This window comes from Scyliorhinus torazame, chromosome 13 (genome assembly GCF_047496885.1).
Source record: "Scyliorhinus torazame isolate Kashiwa2021f chromosome 13, sScyTor2.1, whole genome shotgun sequence".
Classification (NCBI taxonomy): Eukaryota; Metazoa; Chordata; class Chondrichthyes; order Carcharhiniformes; family Scyliorhinidae; genus Scyliorhinus; species Scyliorhinus torazame.
Window position 1 is genome coordinate 38,242,950 of NC_092719.1, and position 24,440 is coordinate 38,267,389.

General features: G+C 48.3%; 1 protein-coding gene across 1 annotated transcript in view; it reads right to left on the reverse strand.

Moving 5' to 3' along the window:
• Positions 1-24,440, reverse strand: part of LOC140387969 (guanine nucleotide-binding protein G(t) subunit alpha-3-like) — a 119,414-nt gene that overhangs the window by 19,298 nt on the left and 75,676 nt on the right. Inside the window, exon 8 of the mRNA XM_072471382.1 lies at positions 16,956-17,109. Within this exon, the coding sequence (XP_072327483.1) occupies positions 16,956-17,109 (154 nt within the window). The remainder of the gene's footprint in view (positions 1-16,955; positions 17,110-24,440) is intronic.

Genomic DNA, 24,440 nt, shown 5'->3' on the forward strand with positions numbered 1-24,440 from the left:
GCTTTACTTGCGTGATGCCTGATATAAGAAATACTATATTAGAAAAACTTATAAAAAGGAGCTGTTTCCATTAGAAAAGAGGAGTTCAAGTGATAATTTGATATAACTTTTCTACAATTATGAAGAGATAGAGTAGATAGAAACTCATTGTTTCCAGTAGCTGAGGAGTCTAGAAAAACGGGGCATAGATATATGATTAAGGACAGAAAGTGGAAGCAGCATTTTATGCAGGAGAGTTGCGAGCTTGTGTATGAACAACCAAAGAAGGTGGTTGAGGTGCAGGTCATGCCAATTTGTGGGCAGCTCGGTAGCACAGTGGTTAGCATAGTTGCTTCACAGCTCCAGGGTCCCAGGTTCAATTCCTGGCTTGGGTCACTGTCTGTGTGGAGTCTGCGCATTCTCCCCGTGTCTGCGTGGGTTTCCTCCAGTCCAAAGATGTGCAGGTTAGGTTGATTGGCCATGCTAAATTGCCCTTAGTGTCCAAAAAGTTTAAGTGGGTTTACGGGTGATAGGGTGGAGGTATGGGCTTAAGAAGGGTGCTCTTTCCAAGGGCCGGTGCAGACTTGATGGGCCAAATGGCATCCTTCTGCACTGTAAATTCTATGATTCTATGATATGGGAACAGAGCAGATACATAGTATAAGGCCAACTACTCAAATAGGTAAACATGGGCTGGTTGAGTCATGCAGATTGCTTCTGTGTTGTAATTTCTATGCTATAGACCTCAGTCATAATGTTCTCATTTTGTACATGATTAAATGAATAATAGTAATCTTCCCATCATAGAAAATATCACTGGGCATTTCAGAAAGTTGCTAGATTACAGCATTGTAGATAATGTTACAGTGAAAGTCTTTTCAAACAGTAAGTTACAGATAAAGTTAATCCTTTGAAGACATAGGACCAAGACAAGAGGATATTGTTATTGGAAGGGGTCAAGTGTTCCTGCTACTCAGAGGGTTTTCAGTATCATCAGAAATGATTGAGTCACAGTTCCCATATTTCTCCAAATACATTTAGAGATGGCAGCTCCCTTATAGATTTGCATCATACTATTTCTGATAGAGAAAGGACAGCTGAGCTATATCCTGTTCATTATTGTTGCAACACAATAATGTGCTTTCATTTTCAACTCAGAAACTGAACTTAAAGAGTACATGTCATACACACAGTTCTATCTGCAACTGTGCTTTTTCACTGCTGTACAATCACTTATTTTCAGGACCATTTCCCTAATTTTTGTCAAGATACAAAATGACCCTCAATTCAACTGTCAGATCTTCCATTCACTGTAAAATCATTTGCTTCTCATTGAACCTTTTCAAAGTTATCTCATCTTTTCACGTCATTTAATGTTTCTCTCATTCTCCATCCTAAATCTTTTCCACTTAACGTTTTATCTCCGTGCCCTCATTCCAGACTGCTCACCCACTGAAAACTGTCTCTTAATATCTGATCCTTTCAGAACTTCAGGTAACTCTATCAATGTATCCCCGCATATTCCCTGTTCTAACATATCTCCTGTGGAATTCTAACATTATCTACAGAACCACATATAGAGGAAATGTTTCACTACTTGGATCCTGCAAGTTTTGGCAAAGGGTGGTATCATTACCGGTACAGGCTTGGAGGGCCGTAGGGCCTGTTCCTGTGCTGTATTGTTCTTTCTCGTTGTTCTCTTATACTTGCTTTTATTTAATTTTATCTGCTTTCCTGACTCCCCATTCTAAACAGAACATCACAACACATCCTTTTTATCACCACCTTTTGATTTATTTCACCTTCTCCTTCCAGTCCAAAGATATGCAGGTCAGCTGGGTTGGCCATGCTAAAATTGACCTTTAGTGTTCAAAAGATGCACAGGTTAGGTGGGGTTATGGGGATAGGATGAGGGAGTGCACTTAGGTAGGGTGCTCTTTCAGAGGGTCAATGCAGACCTGATGGTCAGAATGGTCAGGAATTCTATGATGGTACTTAGGGTTCCTAAAATGGGTTATCAACCAGATTTCTCAATTCAAAATGATGTAAACTGTATAGTATTCGAAGGTTGCCATTTACATTCATCCTACACTCCTTTATGAAAGAACATCTAAAATGGAACACAACTTCATCTTTCCAAAGTAGCATTTTTGTTTCTTTTTTGCAGAGTAATAGACACTGGGATCAAATTCTTCACCCTGATTCTGAGCCTGGATTTTGTCTTGTGCAACAAGGGGCCAATTGATCTAAATTCTTGCATAGACTTCCTCAACATACTGGCATTTTGATACCAGCACTGGTCTTAACTCCAAGGAAGATTCATGGCTCCACAAGATTTTTAAATTAAAAATTTCCACTTTTAATCAGTGGCCACAGTGGCTGAATAATTCGGAATAAGGTAGGCTCGCTTCTTTAAAACTAATTATGCCAAGTGGTCCTCAACACGCATTATATCCCTATTAACATAATTAAGGGGGCTAAAGCAGACGCTTAAAAAAGGGGCACAAATTTATGCTTGTGAGTGTTGTCAAGGCCAGCATTTATTGCCCACTCCTTATTAACCTTAAGAACATGGCAACGAGCTCCCTTCTTCATTACAACTATAGTTAGGCCATTTCAGAGGGCGTATAAGAGCCAACCACATTGCTTTTGATCTGGAGTCACATGTAGGCCAGACTGGGTAAGGATGGCAGGTCTTCTTCTGTAAAGACATTCGTGGACCAGATTGTTTTTTACAACGATCCAGTAGTTTCACAGTCATTCTTAAAACAAGGTCCCTATTTAAAATAATTTAATGAATTGAATTTAAATTCCCAGCTGCCATGGTAACATGTCCCTGGACCATTGGGCCGCTTTAAATGAAAATTACAACAGCGTGCAAAGTTTGTAAGGAGTCTTATTCAACAATATTTGGTGCAAAGTCTCTGGAAGCCAATGTGAGAAGCACATTGATAGCCACATGTATTACATGACCATTGTCAACTGTTCCTGACTTAGATTTCCATGGTGATGACTTTAGCTCTGTTTCCTTTGAAATGTGTGGCATTAAACTTCATAGCAGATTGCGTAACCTGTGATTAAATATCCCAGTTTTCTGAATGAATGTCGTGCGCTTTAAGAGTTTGCTTTAAGTTATCCTTGAAACATTTCCTCAGACATCCTTATGTCCTTTTTCCTGTTATTAACTGGCTGGAGAATAGTACTTTAGGAAGCCATTTGTCTGACATGCATATCCCACCCACTACAGCCGCAGCCAGCATGACTGACATTGAAGTCATAATACCAGAGGTGATTTTTTTGGTGTTTCTCACTCCAAGCTTTTAACTTCGTTTTGATAAGGGCTGAGCTACACTTTGGTGAATATTTTTAATTGCTTCATGTCCTAATGGCAAACTATCCAAGTTGTGAAGCTGAATAAAAAGAGGTAGCTAAAAAATCTATTTTTACCAGGGGGGTCGGTTTGCTCAGTTGGCTGAACAGATGGTTCATTATGCGGAGCGATGTCAACGGCGCGGGTTCAATTCCTGCACCAGCTGAGGTTATTCATGAAGACCCTGCCTTCTCTACCTTGCTCCTCACCTAAGGAGTGAGGACCCACGGGGAAAATCACCACCAGCCAGCTCTCTCCCACAAAGGGGAGAGCAGCCTGTAGTCCTTGGTGACTTTCATTTCATATTTATACCACACACCTCCAGCTTTGTTTTAACTTCAGATTGTATTGGCCCAAAAATAACAGAAGCTGTTTGCGTACAATTAGTCAACTGTACATGGCTGTAGGAGGTTCGATGGAAAGATTGGCTTTCTCCATTTCAGTTTATTGATCACCCTTTCCTCCATACCTTCTTGTCAGTTATGCAATGGAAGCCACAGATCATTCTGCGTTTTTGTAACATTTGGATTTGAATCCAGATCTGCCCTGATCACCAGCGAACGTCTCAAATTCAATTCATTTCCCGATAAATTTGGGTAAATTTTCATCTAGCTGTCCAGATGTAAAACCAGCCAGGTCGATCAGCAGTCCTTCATAGAAAGGACGATTTTTATTTCCATTGATGTAAAACTTTAATTTTATGTACAGGCAGGAAGTTAAAAGTCTACCACAGTGACTTCTGCTTATTCTTTGCTGTACACAGTGAGTCTTCAAATTGCTCTTATAGTTAATATACTGGGTAGAGGAGGTGGAGAATAGAAATCAGAGCAAAAGCTCCTAGTCATTGCTAAGAATATCAATTCAACACCACCCTTGGCTGCTGCTCATCAAGGTTACCTGAGCGGAAGCAACTGTGATCTGTCATCACAGTAAGGCTTGGGAAACCTATCAGTTTAACTCATAGATTTTACAGTGCAGAAGGAGGCCATTCTGCCCATCGAGTCTGCACCGGCCCTTGGAAAGAGCACCCTGCGTAAGCCCACACCTCCACCCTATCCCTGTAACCCTGTACCCCACCTAAACGTTTTGGACTCTAAGGGCAATTTAGCATTGTCAATCCACCTAACATGTCCATCTTTGGACTGTGAGAGTACGTTTAAGAAATGGGTGTTTAAGAAATGTACTTTTAAGAAATGGGTGTTTATCAGTGATGTCAGAGTGTGGGTGGAGCTGGGCTGTCTGTCAGCTTTTTACTTTTGTTTTAGGCTGTTTGCTGCAGGGTGTGTTTTAGTTTTGTTTTCAGTGTTGGAGCTGAAGCCAGACCAAGCAGGTGTACTGCTGTTCTCTCTGCCATCAAAAGGCTATCTCTTGATCATTTGAATTCAGAATTATAAATGTTCTCAGTAGTGAATGTAAACCTAATGTGCTTCTGTTAAAAGATGTTTCTTTTGTCTTCTGGATGTTGTTTGGGAAGTTATTAAGGATTACTTAGTGTTGTATTCTTTGGGGGTTGTATTTGAATTGATGGTTGCTAAGATGTTCACTGTATGTTTTAAAAAAGTTAACTTGAGTTTATAGAATAAACATTATTTTGCTTTTAAAAATACTTTTCCATTTCTGCTGTACCACACCAATAGAGTGGGCCGTCTGCTCCCCATACCACAATCTATTAAAGGTTGTGGGTCAGGTGAACTCCATGATACACTTTGGGGTTCTCTAAACCCTGGCCCATAACAGAGGAAACCGGAGCACCCGGAGGAAACTCACGCAGATACGGGGAGAACGTGCAGACTCCACACAGACAGTGACCCAAGCCGGGAATCGAACCTGGGACCCTGGTGCTGTGAAGCAACAGTGCTAACCACTGTGCTACCGTGACGCCCAACTGTGTTGACAATGATGTTTTGTAACCACAAAGGCCTGGGGCTCTTTGATTTCTTGTCACTTTTATTCAGCTGCCCCTCCTGCTTACCCCTTTCTCATCCATTGTCGTCACCTTGTTCAGCAAATCACCTCCAGCTTCTTCCTGCTTGAGACAGGATCTCACATCTTTCTTGAGTTTTTTTCCCTCTGTCTCCCTTATACTTTCTCTGAGTTCATCTTCTCCATGTCATCATCTCCTTAAATCCACAATTTTACCCCCTTTCCACCTGACTACCCAACTTCCCATCCTGCCCGCGATGACATTGTTCCCTGTGATTTTGAGAAAAGCAGCGTGGGCTTAAAATCCGGAGAGAATCAAAACAGGCGATTCTCTCCAACGTGATTGGGTTTTGGAATTTTCACCCTCCCCGCCCTCTCCAGTGGAGTAGTGCGAATCACACTGTGGGAGCCTGGGGACCTCATTTTAATACGTTAGGATGTCATCTTCGACCAGTTTCTCCAAACCTTCCCACCCTCACGGAATATTCACCGGGCACTGCTGTGACATCACGCCGGCTTCATTCACAACAAATCTACATAAGTGTGAACCTGGTGGCCTCACCTCTGAGGGGGATATCGAAGGTGAGCGCTCAGGCAGCCATGATTCTTCAGGGTCTTCACTTCTCAGCGTGCACCGGAGGGGAAGTGGGGCGACACAGGTAAGTTCAGCTTGGGGGCCGGGGCTGGGAGTCAGGCGCTGGTGTACCTTCGTACCCAAGTGGTGACCGCCTGCCTTCAGAACCTGCAGCGAGACCTCTACGTTGAACCCTCTCTTAGATGTTGTGCCCTGGCGATGCATGTTTTCTGCCAGGTGCACGGCCTGAACTATGACATGCAGCTCCTGTTCATAGACCTGAGGGATCTTTGTAACTCCTTGCAGGCACTGCCCGTCTTTTACCAGAACTTGCTCACAGTTTGGAACATGGGCGTCACGCGCCACAGCTCTCCCCTGTCTGGAGTAGTGGCTGTCGTCAGGGAGCAGCTGCTCAGCAATCCGCACCTCCACCAACGTAATTTTAGGTGGCTGGCGGAGTCTCCCCACGATCTCGGAGACCTGGGCTAGAGGGCATTGCGTGCAACAGTTTTAAACAACAGTAGACTGCATCGGTTCACTGACTCCCAAGATACCTGTCATTTTTGCAGCCTTGTGGAGTCCGTAGACCATGTATATGTAAGTTGTTTTAGGCTGTACCCCTTTTCAGTTTCTAGAAAAACCTTTTGTTGAAGCTTTGTTTGTACTTCAGCCCCACGCTCCTGATCTATGGGCATCCGGTGCAGTGAGGGGTGGGGAAGGAGGAGGACCTCCTCATGAACCTGCTCCTGGGCCTGGCAAAAATTGTCATAAACAGGTCCAAGCAGCGGACGACCAAGGGGGTCATCCAACCCAACTGTCTGCCCCTCGTCTGCGGTTTCATTTGAGGCCGGGTGTCCCTGGAGAGGGAGCATGCGGTGCCTACAGGCACCATCAATGCCTTCCATGTTCAGTGGGTACCGCAGGGTCTGGGGTACTCTATTGACGCTCTTAATCACTTTTCAGTTTCATGTTTTTAGTCTCATTTGTGTTTTGTTTTTGTTTGGAGCAGTAGCCCTTTAAGGGGCTGTCCCTTTTAATTTTCCCCTCAGTTTGTTTAATTCAGTTTATTTGGTTAAATTAAAATAGTTGGAGTCCAATGCTCATGCAAGAGTTAACATCACACTGGTTAAATTGATGTGACCCCCCAGAGCAAGACTTCATGGGGGGTGGGGGGGGGGTGGTAATCATCTCTCATTCCGTTATAGGGCATGACAGGGTGTCTTTGAGATGTCCCATGAGGAAGCAGGCCTGGGTCTCATGTATCCACTCAACTTCCCTGTCATCTAACGCAAGGTATGCGGTGGGGGGGGGGGGGGGGGGGGGCGGGAATTGTGATGAACGGTTACTGTATTACTGTACCCTTATCATCTGTAAGGTGATGTCCCCTTTAAGACCGGGCTTGGAACCTTGGGGGACTCCGCCTTTCGGCTCCGCCCACCTGGGAGTCGTATATAAGGGGCCGCCATGTTGGCGGCACCCAGTAAGCACCCGTCGCGGCACCAGGCTAGTTCTTAGCTTATTAAAGCCTTCTTTACCGTTTTACTCTCTAGCGTCATTATTGAGGGCAGAACAATTTAATAAGCTAAACTACATCAGGATGGACGCAGGCCTAAAACCAGAGAAGCTCAATCTGGAAGCACGGACATCGGAGGCAAAGGAAATTTTTTAATACTGGCTCCGATGCTTCGAGGCCTACCTGGACTCCTCAGAGACTCCCATCCTGGGGCCACGCAAGCTGCGCCTACTCCACGCATGGGTGAGTCACAGAATCTCCGCCACGCTCGAAAAGGCGACTACCTACGAAGAGGCGGTCGAGATACTACGCAAGCGGTTTGTCAAACCCATCAACGAGGTACATTCCCGGCATCTGCTCTCTACCTGCCGGCAGCGCTTGGGGGAAACGCTAGACAAATTCGTAGAAAAACTCACTGCGCTCGCCAGGGTCTGTGACCATCAGGATGTGACGGGGAAATCCATATGAATCTACACATCAGAGACGCTTTCGTGTCCGGCATCCGCTCGACCTACAACTGGTAGCAGCTACTCGAAAACGGGGCAAAACACATCCAGGACATGCTAACGCTTGCCTCCTCGCTGGAAGTGGCCTGACATAATTTGGGCACGTACCCCGCAGACCCTGCGAGCCCCCATTGGATGTCCCCAGACTCAGCCACGTTACGGGCCTGTGCGTGCGGCGACCCGCCCAGACCGGGGGCACACCGTGCTATTTCTGTGGGCAGGGCCAGCACCCACGCAAATGCCGCCCAGCCCACTCCGCCGTCTGCAGCGACTGCGGGAAGAAAGGGCATTTTGCGATGGTCTGCCTGGCCAGGCCCAAGGGCCAGAAACACAAAGAACAGGAGGCCTGAAAATCAGGCTAACAGGCCCGCAGGCCTCACAATGCGGCTGCGCATTGACCTGGCACATCCCCTTCTGACGCGTCATCTGCCTCGTGCAAATCATGGGGGCAGCCAGCTTGGCAGTGGCCAGCTTCTCGACCTGACACGTGCAACCAATGGCGGCGGCCGTTTTACGAATCCGACTCGGCTAAGGACTCGGACTACCCTCAACTGGGTGCGATCACCCTCGACCAAAAGCGGCCAAAACACCTGCAGAACTCTATGATGAAGGTCCAGGTCAATGGGCGGGACACTCCATGCCTTTTCGACTCCGGGAGCACGGAGAGCTTTATTCATCCAGAAACGGAAGTCCACCTCCGGGGTCTCACTTCCACCTTGGCTGACGGCTCCGGGACCTGTTCTTCTCCGGAGCCATAAAACGGAGCCCCTGGTCGAGAGGGTCCGATTACTACACACAAACACCAGATACGCCTACGTCAAGTACCCTGACGGCAGGCAAGATACGGTTTCCCTCCGGGATCTGGCACCCGCTGGTTCCAGATGCCCCCTCCCTCACAGCTTCCCTGCGGGATCCGGCACCCACAGCCCCCACCCCCCGGTCCCACTCCCCGTCGGTGGACACCGACAGCGCGCGACCCCTAGCGCCCCCCCACACCCCCTGCCGGTGCCGACACCGCTACCCCCAGCCCCACCTATTTCCCCTGTGCCCCGATCCCTGACCCCGACCCGGACCAAGGCTCCGACCACCGTGCTCCCGGACGTACACTCAACTAAGCCGTCCGTGTCCGCCGCACCACCGCCCGAGCTGATGAGGTCGATGAGGACGATCAGGCCGCCAAAACGAATGGACTTATGATTTCACATCACCCCCGCAGGACTTCGTTTTTTTAAACAGGGGGTGAATGTGATGAACGGTTACTGTATTACTGTACCCTTATCATCATGTAAGGTGATATCCCCTTTGAGACCGGGCTTGGAACCCTGGGGGACTCTGCCTCCGGCTTCGCCCACCTGGGAGTCGTCACGAGGCGGCACCCAGTAAGCACTCGTCTCGGCACCAGGCTAGTTCTCAGCTTATTAAAGCCTTCTTTACCGTTTTACTCTCTAGCGCCGTTACTGAGGGTACAACAGGAATGTTGGGAGAAATGTGCCAGTGAGGCTCTCGAGGGTAAAGGCGCCTAACCCTGGTGGAGCAGAGAGGGACATGAGTAGGGATTTGCCAGTGTGAGCGGGAGGATGTGAGGCTCAATGGAGAGGTGTTAACTAAGGGGGAAATGCATGGTGGATGTCCCGGTGGAGTAGAGGGCTGAGGGGCAGGGCTTTCTCAGGAACACTCACCGATCACTTTGGTGTTCTCTTTTTCGTGCGTGATTCTGGAGAATCATGGAGCTGTCGAGATAGAGATGTCTGTCTACACTTTGCCTGCCCATGGCATCCTCATCATTGGAGAAGAGTGGCTGCAATGACTGTCTGTGCAGAGTCTGCACATCCTCCCCGTGTGTGCGTGGGTTTCCTCCGGGTGCTCCGGTTTCCTCCCACAGTCCAAAGATGTGCAGGTTAGGTGGATTGGCCATGCTAAATTGCCCTTAGTGTTGGGTGGGGTTACTGGGTAATGGGGATAGAGTGGAGGTTTTGACCTTGGGTAGGGTGCTCTTTCCAAGAGCCGGTGCAGACTTGATGGGCCGAATGGCCTCCTTCTGCACTGTAAATTCTATGATAATCTATGAAATGAGAGGCTTGAGCGTTGATGCTGTAGGTGGGGTGGAGCTGCAAGTATACACTGAGTCATCAGTGTGGGAGGTGGGAGACACATAGCACTGCTGCTCTCACACTGCACAGGGGTGAAGTGCCGACGGGGGTTTGCAGAGTATAATGCCATGAAATGTCAGAGTGGAGGATCTGCTGGTGATCAGAGTGATGTTTATTTACAAGTGCTTTTTTCTAGTGGTGACCTATCTTAACTAGCACCTCTGCTCACCTGTACCCACTAGGTACCTACAATTTCTCACTGTTTCTAACTCTCTCACTACATCTAGGTGTTTCCACAAGTTCCGCAGCTGAGGTTGAGGTGGCCCGCTGTCTTCCATGCTCTGGTGCCTGAGATAACCTTGGCAGGCGTCTCCTGGGGGACCTGGACTGTGAGGATCCATGTGGATCTGTGTGTACTTTTGAGCAGCATGGGTGTTGCACTGCTACCCTCCTCGGTGTTTAGGGCTGGAGGTGTGTCACTCACAGGGAGGGGGTGTCAGATGGGCTGGGGGCCCTTGTGCTCCTACATGGGACAGAGAAGCAGCTAGAGTGAGATCTAGAAGCCCAGCTGTCCTCTGGCGCAGACACTCATGAATTCCCATTAGCGCCCTCAACCATGGAAGTCATGTGCTGACCCATGGATTGGCTAACCCCCACCGTGGAATGCACGTCCTGCGCCAAAGTCTCCATTGTGGATGCCACCCTCGCAGAGTTGGCCTCGTTGTGTTGCACTGATGGAACCATCCCCTCGATCAGGTGGTGATTGGACTTCTTCAGTCGGCCTGGCAGTCCGAGGAGGGTTGCTGACATCCCTTCCTGATTCTGCTTTACAATTCCAGCAGCTCTGGGATGACCGAGCCCATGGACACGTCATTGGCCAGGGCTCAGCAGAGTGCTGGCAGTGCCGGATCCCCGGGAAACCCCTGGTGTGGATCTTCAGCTGTGAGGTGCTTACTAGTGAGTGACCCAGAAACCTGACTACTACTTAATCTCACCAAGGTGTGAATATCTGCACTGGTCGAAGCTGCATAGCCAATGTTGTTCCTTTGTTTAAGAAGGGTAGCAAGGATAATTCAGGTAATTACAGGCCGGTGAGCCTTATGTCAGTGGTAGGGAAATTATTGTAGATGATTCTTCGATACAGGATTTGCTGCCACTTGGAAATAAGTGAATGCATTAGCAACATGGTTTTGTGAAGGGGAGATCGTTTCCCATTAACTTGATCGAGTTTTTCGAGGAAGTGACGAAGATGATTAATGAGGGTAGGGCAGTGGATGTTGTCTACATGGACTTCAGTAAAGCCTTTGACAAGACTGGCAGACTGGTACAGAAGATGAGATCGCACGGGATCGGAGGTGAGTTGGCAAGATGGATACAAAACTGGCTCGGTCATAGAAGACAGAAGGTAGCAGTGGAAAAGTGCGTTTCTGAATGGAGGGCTGTGACTAGTGGCGTTCCTCAGAGATCAGTGTTTGGAGCCTTGCTATTTGTCATATATATAAATGATTTGGAGGAAAATGTACCTGATCTGATAGTAAGTTAGTAAGTTTGCGGATGACACAAAGGTTGGTGGAATTACGGAGAGCGATAAGGATCGTCAGAGGATGCAGTAGGATATAGATCGGTTGGAGACTTGGGCGGAGAGATGGCAGATGAAGTTTAACCTGGACAAATGTGAGGTAATACATTTTGGAAGGTCTAAAACTGATGGGAAATATACAGTAAATGGCAGAACCCTTAAGAATATTGATTGGCAGAGGGATCTGGGTGTACAGGTACACAGGTCACAGAAAGTGCCAACATAGGTGAAGAAGGTAGTCAAGAAGGCATACGGCATGCTTGCCTTCATCAGCCGGGGCATTGAGTTTAAAAATTGAAAAATCATGTTGCAGCTGAACAGAACCTTAGTTAGGCCGCACTTGTAATATAGTGTTCAATTCTGGTCGCCACACTACCAGAAGGATGTGGAAGCTTTGGATAGGGTGCAGAAAAGATTTACCAGGATGTTGCCTGGTATGGAGGGCATTAGCGATGGGGAGAGGTTGGAGAAACTTGGTTTGTTCTCACTGGAACGATGGAGGTTGAGGGGTGACCTGATAGAGGTCTACAAGATTCTGAGATGCATGGACAGAATGGATAGTCAGAAGCTTTTTCCCAGGGTGGAAGAGTCAATTACTAAGGGACAAAGGTTTAAGGTGCGATGGGCAAGGTTTAAAGGAAAAGTACGAGACAAGTTTTTTAAATAGAAGGCGGTGGGAGCCTGGAACTCGCTGTCGGGGGAGGTAGTGGAAACAGATATGATAGTGACTTTTAAGGGGCGCCTTGACAAACCCATGAATAGGATGGGAATAGAGGGATATGGTCCCCGTAAGGGCAGAGGGTTTTAGTTCGGATGGGCAACATGGTCAGTGCAGGTTTGGAGGGCCAAAGGGGTGTTCCTGTGCAGTAATTTCCTTTGTTCTTTGTCCATTAGCACAGTTGCGGTCCTGCTGCTCCCACCTCAAGGGCTCTTTCCTCATGGAAGATGAGGGGGCAGAGATCCCGCATGGCTCCGAGTGGCTGGGTCCTCTCACACCGGTTGTGCACTATTTTGTCCTGCGGGGTTACAGATGGGGAGAGTGTAAATGGGAGTCCAGCAATTTCAGATTGTTGAGGAATGGGACTGGAGTGGGAGCAAGGATGTGAGGAACAGAATCGAAGACTGGCATGGGAGGGGTGGGGGAAAAGGGCCCCACGAGGTGACTGTGTGAGAGATCACGTTGGACGTGCGAGGGGTGGGTGAGGGGTGCATTGAGACTGGATGTGACAGACTTACCCTGGCCGCGTGAAGAAGGTCATTCATTTTCTTCTGGCACTGCTGCCCCACCCTCTTCCGCAGTGAGCTGGCACTGACTAATGCCGCTCGACCCTCCCAGGATCGTCAGTCTCCAGAGGTCATCCCTGTCAGCAACAGCTTCCAATTCCCTTCCTTGGCACTGCCTCGTGTTCAGTCAGACAGTTTGCGGCGTTAGTGTCCTATTGAGCCTTAATTGAGTTTCTGACCCTATGTTCTCTCAACTGCAAAGTCTGCCTACTTCCACCTCCGTTCCATAACCTGTCTTTGCCCCATGGCCAGATCATCTGGGGTCAAATCTCTCATACTTGCCTTTGTCACTCCAGAGTCAATGATTCCATTCTCTCAGCCAGTCTCCCAACCTACTTGCATTAGAAACTTTAGCATATCCAAAACTTCACAAATGAACAAAATGTTTGTCACAGCTAAACTGTCAAACCACTGGCATGTTTTCAGTGCTTTGAGTTTATGATATACAATGATTGTGGCTGTCATTTAGAATTGAAATTTATGTTGATTCTTCATGAAAAAAAAGTTTTCTATGAAATCCAGGGAGTGGAACACCCTTCAAATTTCAGTTTCAACACACATTGTCAGTCTCCGCTCACTCATGACTGATTGTTCTATTTGTCACAACTGGGCAATGCTGTGGTGCTTTTCCACATTTCCTTTTCATCATATGAAGCTTTGCCAGTCAGAAACGGTACTGTAATTTCAAGCATACATTGACTGCAATTTTCCAGTCGTTAAAATTAATAGTGAATGCAATGGGGTATCAGTCAAAAGACAGGCCTGTGCAATTATTCCTTTTACTTCCTGCGGGATTCTCCATCAGCAGGATTCTCTGCTTCGCCGCAGCGCACCCATGCCCGTGAGTCCCCTGACGGCGTGGGGGTGGCCACAATGCAAAACCTCATTGGCCGGTTGCGGGAATGGAGAATCCCGCTGCCACAGAGTCGCGCCGTGCGGAAAATAAGTGGGGCGGAGGGTCCCGCCCTTTGTCTTTCAAAACCACTGTCTGTTCTGCTTTCTTGGGCGGGATTCTCCCGTTTGGGGATTAAGTCCCCACGCCCGCCGGAAAACGGGCGAGAATCACTCCGGACATTTTCCTCGAAAGTTCGGGGTGATTCCCTGTTTTCCAGGGGGCTAGCAGAGCCCTGACGTGCGTTCCGCAGCTCTGCCTGCCGGCGGGGCCCTGCTGTCCAGCCCGCGCGGCTGGGCATGCGGATGGCGGCCGCAAGCGAGTCCGTGCATGCGCATGGCGTCCCATTTCGTCGCCGACGCCGCTGACATGGTGGACCCACACAGCGGGCCCGCACGGATGAAAGTAGGTCCCCCCCAGATCATGATGGTCCGCCGATCGGTGGCCCCTGATCACGGGCCTGGCCACCGCTGAGGCGCCCCCCCCCCCCCCCGGAGTCAGATTCCCCCCGCTTCCCACAGGACCGCCACCATGGCCGCGGGTCCGAGCTCCCACCGGGTGGTACCAGATGTGAACCACGCCGGCAGGAACCCAGCCGGTCGACCGCAGTGAATTGCCGCGAAGGCCTCTTCGAATGGCCGCCGACCGGCGCCACGTCGACCGTACTGGGCCCGATTCCGGAGCGGAGGGTCAGAGAATCCCCCCCCCCTTGTCTTCTTTCTTTCCCGTGATTGCCAACTCTTGTTGGATGGGTGACCGGAGTTTTGATCTTAAGATGTCTGATCGCAGGACACATATTGTCCGCGGTTTGCAAATTGCAAAAGTCAGTAACCCTGCAGTTGAATGTCTTTGCCCATGGATTTGTACCGGCAGCTATCACGCAAGAACTTCTGAGAATTAGAGGATTACGACTGGATGGTGTAGATTCGAAGTAATGAGGCCCTGGGAGAGCAAGTTAGAATGGCAAATATGGATCAAGCCATGTAATCAGCCCAAGGAGGAAGAGCCTGTAAATATATCTTGAATTCAGAAGGTACATGATTGATGACACAATCAGAGTGCTAACGCAATTGGAAGACAGGAAAGAATGCAATGGAGAATGTAGGAGGTGTGGGATGAGCTAGAGATGTTTTTGTTGAATTCAGTCTGACGTGGGGTGAGATAGAGGCCTTTTTGTTGAATTCAGCCTTTGTGTGGCACGGTAGCACAGTGATTAGCACAGTTGCTTCACAGCTCCAGGGTCCCAGGTACGATTCCCGGCTTGGGTCACTGTCTGTGCGGAGTCTGCACGTTCTCCCCGTCTCTGCGTGGGTTTCCTCCGGGAGCTCCGGTTTCCTCCCACAGTCCAAAGATGTGCAGGTTAAGTGGATTGGCCATGATAAATTGCCCCTTAGTGTCCAAAAAAGGTTAGGTGGGGTTACTGCGTTATGGGGATAGGGTGGAGATGTGGGCTTAATCAAGGTGCCCTTTCCAAGGGCCGGTACAGACTCGATGGGGCGAATGTCCTCCTTCTGCACTGTAAATTCTATAATTCTATGAGTGTGCCAGAAATCTTGGTATTGGTATTGGTTGAGCTGAGGGGTAACAAATTGTTTGTTATGAAAGGAGATAAAGAGTTCGCGGAAGCTGGGGAGAAATGTGAGCATGTGATATGCAAGTTATTTATTACTTTTGGATGAAAAAAGGTTTGGCCATGGAGGGTGTTAGCGATAATGCTATTCTCTGAAGTTCAATCAGAGGCAACTAGTTCTTCCCACGTCCAGCTGAACTCCTTCCAATGTCATTGAAGACCTCAATGGTAATGTAGACACACACAAAACCCTGTCCCATTGAAGCTGCTCTGTTGATTCAATGGAACTGCCTCGAATGCACACGTTCACTCCAAAATGGCCGTGGGAGCAACTGAGTCAGGAAGAAACAGGAAAGAACAAACTGTGGTGATAAGACAAGCTTAACATTTTGTATCCTGGTTTTATACTGCACGAGAAAGGGAAGAAAAAAGCTAATTACTGCGGATGCTGGAATCTGAAACCAAAAGAGAAAATGCTGGAAAATCTCAGCAGGAGTGAAAAGAGCTAACGTTTTTGAGTCCAGATGACCCTTTGTCAAAGCTCTGACAAAGGGTCATCTGGGTGTGAGCTTTGACAAAGGGTCATCTGGACTCGAAACGTTAGCTCTTTTCTCTCCTTACAGATGCTGCCAGTGACCCAAGCTGGGAATCGAACCTGGGACCCTGGAGCTGTGAAGCAACAGTGCTAACCACTGTGTGTTGACAATGATGTTTTGTAACCACAAAGGCCTGGGGCTCTTTGATTTCTTGTCACTTTTATTCAGCTGCCCCTACTGCTTAGCCCTTTCTCATCCATTGTCGTCACCCTGTTCAGAAAATCACCTCCAGCTTCTTCCTGTGTGAGACATGATCTGACATCTTTCTTGAGTTTTTTTCCCTCTGTCTCCCTTATACCTTCTCTGAGTTCATCTTGTCCATGTCATCATCTCCTTAACTCCACAACTTAACCCCCTTTCCACCTGACCACCCAACTTAGATGGATTGGCCATGCTAAATTGCCCTTCGAGTCCAAAACGTTTAGGTGGGGTACAGGGTTATGGGGATAGGGTGGAGGTGTGGGCTTAAGCAGGGTGCTCTTTCCAAGGGCCGGTGCAGACTCGATGGGCCGAATGATCTCCTTCTGCACTGTAAAATCTATGATTTATAACCGGCTGAGATTTTGGAAAGAGAAAGGGAAGACTTGTGTTTATTTAGCCCTTTTCATGACATCTCATTGCTTTACTGCCAATTATGTACGTTCAAAAAGTAGTCATTGTTGTAACGTAGGAACCAATTTACACACAGTGAACCCTCACCAACAGCCATATGCTCCTCATGCATACTTTGTTTTAGCAAAAGGAACAGTTGCATGTATCACACCTGACATTGAAATCTACTTCACTCGTTTTCCATTTGATTTCAAAGACTAAAATAATATCCTGAGAATAGATGCCAAAGTTAAATTTGATGTATCACATGCTTTTGCCAACATGTCCAGATCTGCATAGCTTCAAATGTACAATTAAAGTTGATAAACCCCTTGGACAAAATGTATGTGATTCCATGTATCATCGAAGTCGTTATCCAGGGATGAATCTTCTTGTCAAAACTAAAATTGCAAATTACAATCATCACAAGAAAAGCTAAGACTCGTTCTGATTCAACACAGTTTGTGAGCACAGCTATGGATCCTTACCATTGTATTCTGGGAAGCAGATTCCGAGGTGAACCTTTTTCACCTTTTCTTCAAAAAGATCTTTTTTGTTGAGAAACAGCACAATGGAAGAGGTGGAAAAGTATCTGTTGTTGCAGATACTGTTGAAAAGTTGTAGACTTTCATGCATTCGGTTCTGTGAGAAAGCAATGGTTAAATGGTGACAAAACTCTCAAAAAAGGAAAACCTCTCTGACTCTCTCTGTTGCATCTGTAACCCAAAACGTATCTAAGGTAGAGGCTTTCCCACTGAATCTGTGTGTGCTCGTTTCCACATCAATGGATCAAATGAGGAGAGATTCCTTTATGGTGACAATGTATCTTGCCATGTACTCTGAGAACCAATGAGTGATTGACAGATAAATAATGTACACATTTGAACATTTATTTAAGGTTCAGCTGATCAAAACCCCTCAATTTTGAGCACCTTCATCAGATCTCATGTTAACCTCATTGTTGTAAAAGAGTTTCAGTTTCTCACGTTTTTTTTCCTCTTAACTAGATGTTGTTGTGCATGTCATTGCCTCTTCTGCACCCTTTGCATCTTTCTTAAAGTAGGATACCAAAAACTGAACACAACTGCTACCTCACCAGATTTTTCCAAAGATTTAGCATGACCTCCTTGCTTTTCTACTCAATACCCCTGTTTATCAAACCAAGGATCTCGTGTGCGATTCAAAAAGAATCTACATCTGTTTTTGGGTGTGTTTAGCGGGATGTTTCTCAGCAGCTGCAGTGCCAAGAAACACGCCGCTATTTTAGGCCTTGGGGAGTCTCTATTCACCGAGGCCGCACAAAGAGTTCTCGCAGATTGGGGCGCTCCAGAGAAAAACAGCGCTAGAGAGAACAGAGAAAGTTTCAGTAAAATCGAAGCACAGTGGAAGGTTTATTAGGCAAAAGAAAAACTAACACATTTGTTCTGCATGATTTTTTTTGTTCCTATTTTTTTTTCGTGAATTAAAATGGACATACAGATTACACATCCTTTTTTTATTGTGGCATGATATGGATGAACATAACTTGTTCAGGACTTTGCTTTGTAAAGCTGATTTAATTATGAAAAAAACCTAGTGTTTGTGGCTTTAACCTGAAGGATAGTATTAAGTAATTACTAGGTAGTGGTGAACTTGATTACTCTAATTAGCACGTTGTATTATTATTGGGGAAATATTTGCCAGCATCCTATCCTGCTATAGATTTTTTTTTAATGGCCTATTGCTATGTGCTGACTTATACCTGTTTGACTTATTTAGGGTTAGCTAGTATGCTCGCTGGTGATTTCAAATAAAAAATGTATAATTTAATTGAAACAAAAACGGGCAGCACGGTAGCACAAGTGGATAGCACTGTGGCTTCACAGCGCCAGAGTCCCAGGTTCGATTCCCCGCTGGGTCACTGTCTGTGCGGAGTCTGCACGTTCTCCCCGTGTTTGCGTGGGTTTCCTCCGGGTGCTCCGGTTTCCTCCCACAGTCCAAAGATGTGCAGGTTAGGTGGATTGGCCATGATAAAGGTTAGGAGGGGTTATTGGTTACGGGGATAGGGTGGAAGTGAGGGCTTAAGTGGGTCGGTACAGACTCAATGGGTTGAATGGCCTCCTTCTGCACTGTATGTTCTATGTTCTATGTTCACTATTTTGGAAGGCTGCTCCGATTTTCCCCCCGTTTCAGCCCCCCCCCCCATTTTCGACCCCTCTTTCCCCCAACCTTGGGGAGGCCCCCGGGAAGACCTCCCTCCATGTGGTAAGGCCCCCCCCAAAGGCCCAATCGTCTGGCACTGCCAACCTAGTACCCTGGCACTGCCACCCTGGCAGTGTCCCTGGACGCATTTAGCAGGGTGTTTCTTTGCGGCATTTCCAGTGTGCCTGCTCGCAGTGCCAAAGTGCCCGATGGAGTGCCACAGTGCCACCCATCCCAGTCCCTGACCACTCGGGGTGTCTGATGGCCTGGAAGACACCCTCAGGTGTCATTATGACTGGTCCACGTTTGTGGAAACCAGGGGCGGAATTCTCCGACCCCCCGCCGGGTCGGAGAATCGTCGGGGGCTGGCGTGAATCCCGCCCCCGCCGGTTGCCGAATTCTCCGGCACTGGATATTCGGCGGGGGTGGGAATCGCGCCGCGCCGGTTAGCGCCCCCCGGCGATTCTCCGGCCCGCGATGGGCCGAAGTCCCGCTGCTGGAATGCCTGTCCCACCGGCGAGAATCAAACCACCTATCTTACTGGCGGGACAAGGCGGCGCGGGTGGGCTCCGGGGTCCTGGGGGGGGTGCGGGGCGATCTGGCCCCGGGGGGTGCCCCCGCGGTGGCCTGGCCCGCGATCGGGGCCCACCGATCCGCGGGCAGGCCTGTGCCGTGGGGGCACTCTTTTCCTTCCGCCTTCGCCATGGTCTCCACTATGGCGGAGGCGGAAGAGACCCCCTCCACTGCGCATGCGCGGGGATGCCGTGAGCGACCGCTGATGCTCCCGCGCATGCGCCGCATGGCAAAGTCAGTTTCGCGCCAGCTGGCGGGGCACCAAAGGCCTTTCCTGCCAGCTGGCGGGGCGGAAATCAGTCCGGCGCGGGCCTAGCCCCTCAAGGTTAGGGCTCGGCCCCTCAAGATGCAGAAGATTCCGCACCTTTGGGGGGGGGGGGGGGGGGCGCGATGCCGGACTGATTTGCGTCGTTTTTGGCGCCGGTCGGCGGACATCGCGCCGATTGCGGAGAATCCCGCCCCTGGTCTTCCAAGGCGACCTTTTTGTGCCGAGCGCCAGGGGAGTCCCTCAAATGCATTTTTAAATGAACCTAACATCACATTTAAATATGCAGATCTGGATCACACCCAATGAGGGCGAGATCCAGATCATAACATCTCACGAGATTTCGTTAAACCTCATGAGGTGTTTTGAGCATCACAAATCGCACGAGAAGCCACTCGTGAGATTCAACAGCCTCGTTCTGACAACAAGTCAGACGCGACGAAGTAGTTAAGTCGTGTACCTCATTTGCTTCTTTTTGAAAGGCAGGAATTCTTCGACTGTTCGCAGGTGGTGGGAATCTCTGGTCCCGCCAGCAGCGCTGCCCCACCCATGGGTTTCCCGACAGCGTGGAGCGGCATCAATGGGAATTCCTATTGACAGTACTGGGGAAAGAGAATCCAGCCGTCAGCGAACAGCATGCCACATCCCGCTGCCGGGAAACACTGGGCGGGATTCTCTGTTGCCCGACGTCGATATCATAATTGGCGATTGGGCGGCGAATCCCTTCCGCCATCGGTTTGATGCCGGTTTTCGAGTCTCTGCCCCCTCCAAAATGGCATAATCGTGTCGCGCACTGCACGCCATTGGACCGGCATTGGCGTGGCATCGGAAGGCTTCCCCCGATGCTCTGCCCCAGATGGGCCAAGTTCCTGACCGCTGTGTTGACATGTGGTCTGAATGGTCGGGGACCCGGCGTGGCGGCCGCGGGTCGTGCTGCTGGCCGGGGGGCTTCTGAGAGGGCTGGGGGCTTGTGCAGAGTGGCCAGGGGTTGTCCTGTGGGGCGTATATGGCAGGTCGCGTCCGCGCACGGCATGCGCCATGTTGCATGGTTCGACCGCTGCAGGTCGCGCCGTGCGCATGCGTGGCCACAGACCCGGCCAGTCTCCGGCCTTTTTTTGGCGCGGGAGCCGGGAGTTTTACCCAGCGCCGCTGCTAGCCCCTTACCGGTCCCGGAATCTGTGAGGGTTTGGCGCCGATTTTGGCGTCGTAGAAAGCCACAGTTCCCATGCCGGCGTCGGCACTTCGCCGCAGAAACGGAGAATCCAGCCCACTAGCTGTCAGACCAGATAATCCCACCCACAGTTGTTCCACTCCTTTTAATGTTGAATTGGGTGATATATATCATCTCATTCACACTTAGCATCTACCTATCCAACCTAAAATTGCTTGTGGTGCACCTCATTGCTATTTCATGCACCTAATTTTCAGGCACCCTCAAATTTTTAGAGCATGCACCCCATCCCTAAACCAGATTATTTATTTGTATATATATTAAGGCTGAACTCTGGGGGCACCAATTCTCCTTTACAAAATAAATCCATTAACCACTGTTCTGTTTTTTGCTAGCATTTTTAAACATGACTTTGCTATCATATGCCATGGGGATAGTGGTGAGGAGAAATTGTCACTGGACTAGTATTCCAGAGATCATGGGGCCCTGGGGATCCAGGTTTGAATCCACCAGGGCAGATGGTGAAATTTGAGTTCAATGAAAATCTGGAATTAAAAAGTTTAATGATAACCATAAAGTCATTGTTATAAAACCCATAATGTAGGGAAGGGAATCTGCTGTCCTTCCCTGGTCTCGTCTACATATGACTTCTGACCCACAGCAATGACCTAGCAAGCCACTCAGCTCAAGGGCCATAAAAGGTGACTCAGCCAGTGACACCTATGTCCCATGGACAAAAAAAAATTATAAGCCTTATGTAGTACCTTATCAAAACACCTTCTGTAATTCTGATTATAAAAAAAACACTCAATCCTTCATCAATGCACAATATTCATCATGAAATTGTCAGATGCAAGATGCCTTTCATAAATTCACTTGAGCTATTCTTAATTAACACAGGGCCGGAATTCTCTGGTCATTACGATTCACTTTTCCCGTTAGCTGTGCACCCCCACCCGTGGGTTTCCTGGCGGCATGAGGTGGTTATAATGGCAAATCCCATTGACAAGCGGCGGGAAGATAGAATCTCGTCACCAGAGAACGGCGCTCGGCCGTGAAGGACGTAGCTGAGGGACTGGAGAATCCAGCTCCATAACTTTCTGGGTCAGTATTAATTTCAGCCCATTCATGGCCTCTTATAACTTATTTCATGTTAATGTTAGGCCGGTTTATTGCCTCCTCCTTTATTGAATTCTGTGATCCTGTGATACAATTTTCACATTGAAAGGATATTTGGAAAATTATGTTTGCGAGCCTCTAGTATTTCCTCTCAAATGTTCTTTTAAAATTCTAGGATGCCTGGACGCAAGAGCCATGATTGTTTTATTCTGCATTGAGTAATTTTCCAATCTTACTTCATATTTCAGTTATCCTATCTTCATCCCCTCCTCTTGCACCTCTTCACCATCACACCCCTCTGTGAAAATCAAGGCAAAGTATTTGTTCAGTGTCTCTGCTATTCCTCTACTTTCCATGAAAAGGATTGCTCTTTTTCATCCTTAAATGGATATACCCTTACTTTAACTAATCTGTACAGCTTCTTTACAAAAATTTTGATCAGTTATGTTGATTGCCTATCTTCCTTCATACCTCCTCTGAATTCTTAGAATAATTTTTTGCTTCCACTGAACATATTCAATATTTGGTTTGATCCCTTTTGAATTATTTGTCCTATGTTTGTCATATTGTAAGAAAAGAGCTTTAAAAAATACAGCACCAGAAATGGAGCAGATTGAAACAGAATCGTGGAGATTGTAAAAAATCTAAATTGTCATCAATTGTAATCCAAGCACATTTTTTGGGTGACTTAAATTAACGAGAACTTCTCTCAATGATAGAGACTGTCCAACACAAATATTTTCCAGTGAGTCACCTTCCATTTCAAGAATTTAATCACCCATATAATTCTTAGGATAGGTGACAAATTGACAAATTGACAAATTAAAGAATGGTGCACCTCACTTACTTCAAAATGAAAGCTACTTGCGCAGAAACTCCTTCCTTCAGATGTGATGTGCCCAAACTCCCGAATGTGAGGCTGGTTTTTACAGAGGTTGGGGGGGGGGTGGGGGGGGGGGGGGGAAGTGATTGTACGGCTCCCAACCAAGAAGCAAAGTCAGCAGGAGGCTGACTTATTGGATGTCAGCCCACCGAGCAACCATAACAGACTGCAAGTGGGCTAATTCGACAGCTAGTAGGACTTTCACCCTTCACTGGAGAGGAAGACGTGCCCTCTTGAGCTGCTAGTCAATCATAGAGTCCAAAGAATCTTAGAATCCCTACAGTGCAGAAGCAGGTCATTCGGCCCATCGAGGTTGCACTAACCCTTCAAAAGAGCCCTCTACCCAGGTCCATTACCCCACCCACCCCACCCAATCCCCATAATCCCATAACATAACCTGCACATCCCTAGACACTAAGTGGCAATTTTAGCATGGCCAATCCGCCTAACCTGCACATCGTTGAACTGTGAGTGGAAAGCGGAGGACCTGGAGGAAACCCACGCAGACACATAGACATTTGCAAACCCCACAGAGAGAGTCACCCAAGGCCGGAGCTAAACCCGGGTCCCTGGCGCTGTGAAGCAGCAGTGTTAACCACTGTGCTACCAAGCTGCAGATTGACCGACAGCTCCAGCATCCCGGTAGAGCCAAGAGCATATTAGTGGGCACTGTCAGGGCTTCAACCAATCTCAAGAACAAAGCCCAAGAGATACCAGAGCAAAGTAAGTCCAGGTATTGGGCAGGGAGTGTTCGGTCAGTTTTGTGAGGTGAGGTGGAGGTGATGGGTTTTGGTGAGCAGATGGGTAGGAAGAAAGGGGCGTTACTCTCTTTGGACAGCTACCCTTCGAGGTGCAATGGCACTTCTTAAGATAGTACCCTCCCTTCCTTTCTGCCCTTTTAAAAGGTTTTTAAAAAAGGCCTGCCCACTCCTGCCTGATTGCCCATGCTGACTGCATTATGATGTGGGCAGCATATTGTGGGCAGCATATTGTGGGCAGCATATTGTGGGCAGCATATTGTGGGCAGCATATTGTGGGCAGCATATTATTGGGGTCAATTGGCTTGCTAACAAGCTCACTTGACCCTTGATTATTTATTTAAATATAGCAGTTGGGCTGCCAATTTGGGTGCCCATCCACCCCCCAGTGTGGGCAGGAATGTGGTGGGGTTGGCACATGCCCTATTTCACTTCTCCCCACCAAATACATGCCCGGTGGGAGCATGGAAAATTCAACCCGCCACTTCTATAGTTGAGATCATAATAAAAAAACAAACAGAAAAACTGTTTGGCAGCACCTGTGAGAGAAACAGTTAACTTTTCAAGGCAATATAACTCTTCTTCGGAACACCGATTAACTTGAGTACTTTTCACTAACTTGTACCTGTTTCTGTTAATGTAAATGTGCAATAAATATATGACAAACACTGATTGCTCTTCCTTTTACTCAGGTCCACCTATGGTGCTAAATTGATGTAATCAAAGTAAACTTGAGGTCGGGATTCTCCAATCCTGCGGCCAAGTTCTGACACTGGCATGAAAAGTGGCGCGAGCCACTCTGGCGTCAATGGGCCTCAACTGACAGCTATCCACCCCTTCCTAGGGGGCTAGTACGGCACCGGAGTGGTGTCCGCAGCTCCGGTGCCCGAAAGCCGGCGCGCGTTCGCGCATGCGCGTGGGTTCCCGTCTCCGCGCCGGATCCTGGGAATTATGGTGCAGCCCTACAGGGGCCCGGCGCGGAGGAACATAGGCCCCCATGGAACTAGCCCGCCCGCTGATTGG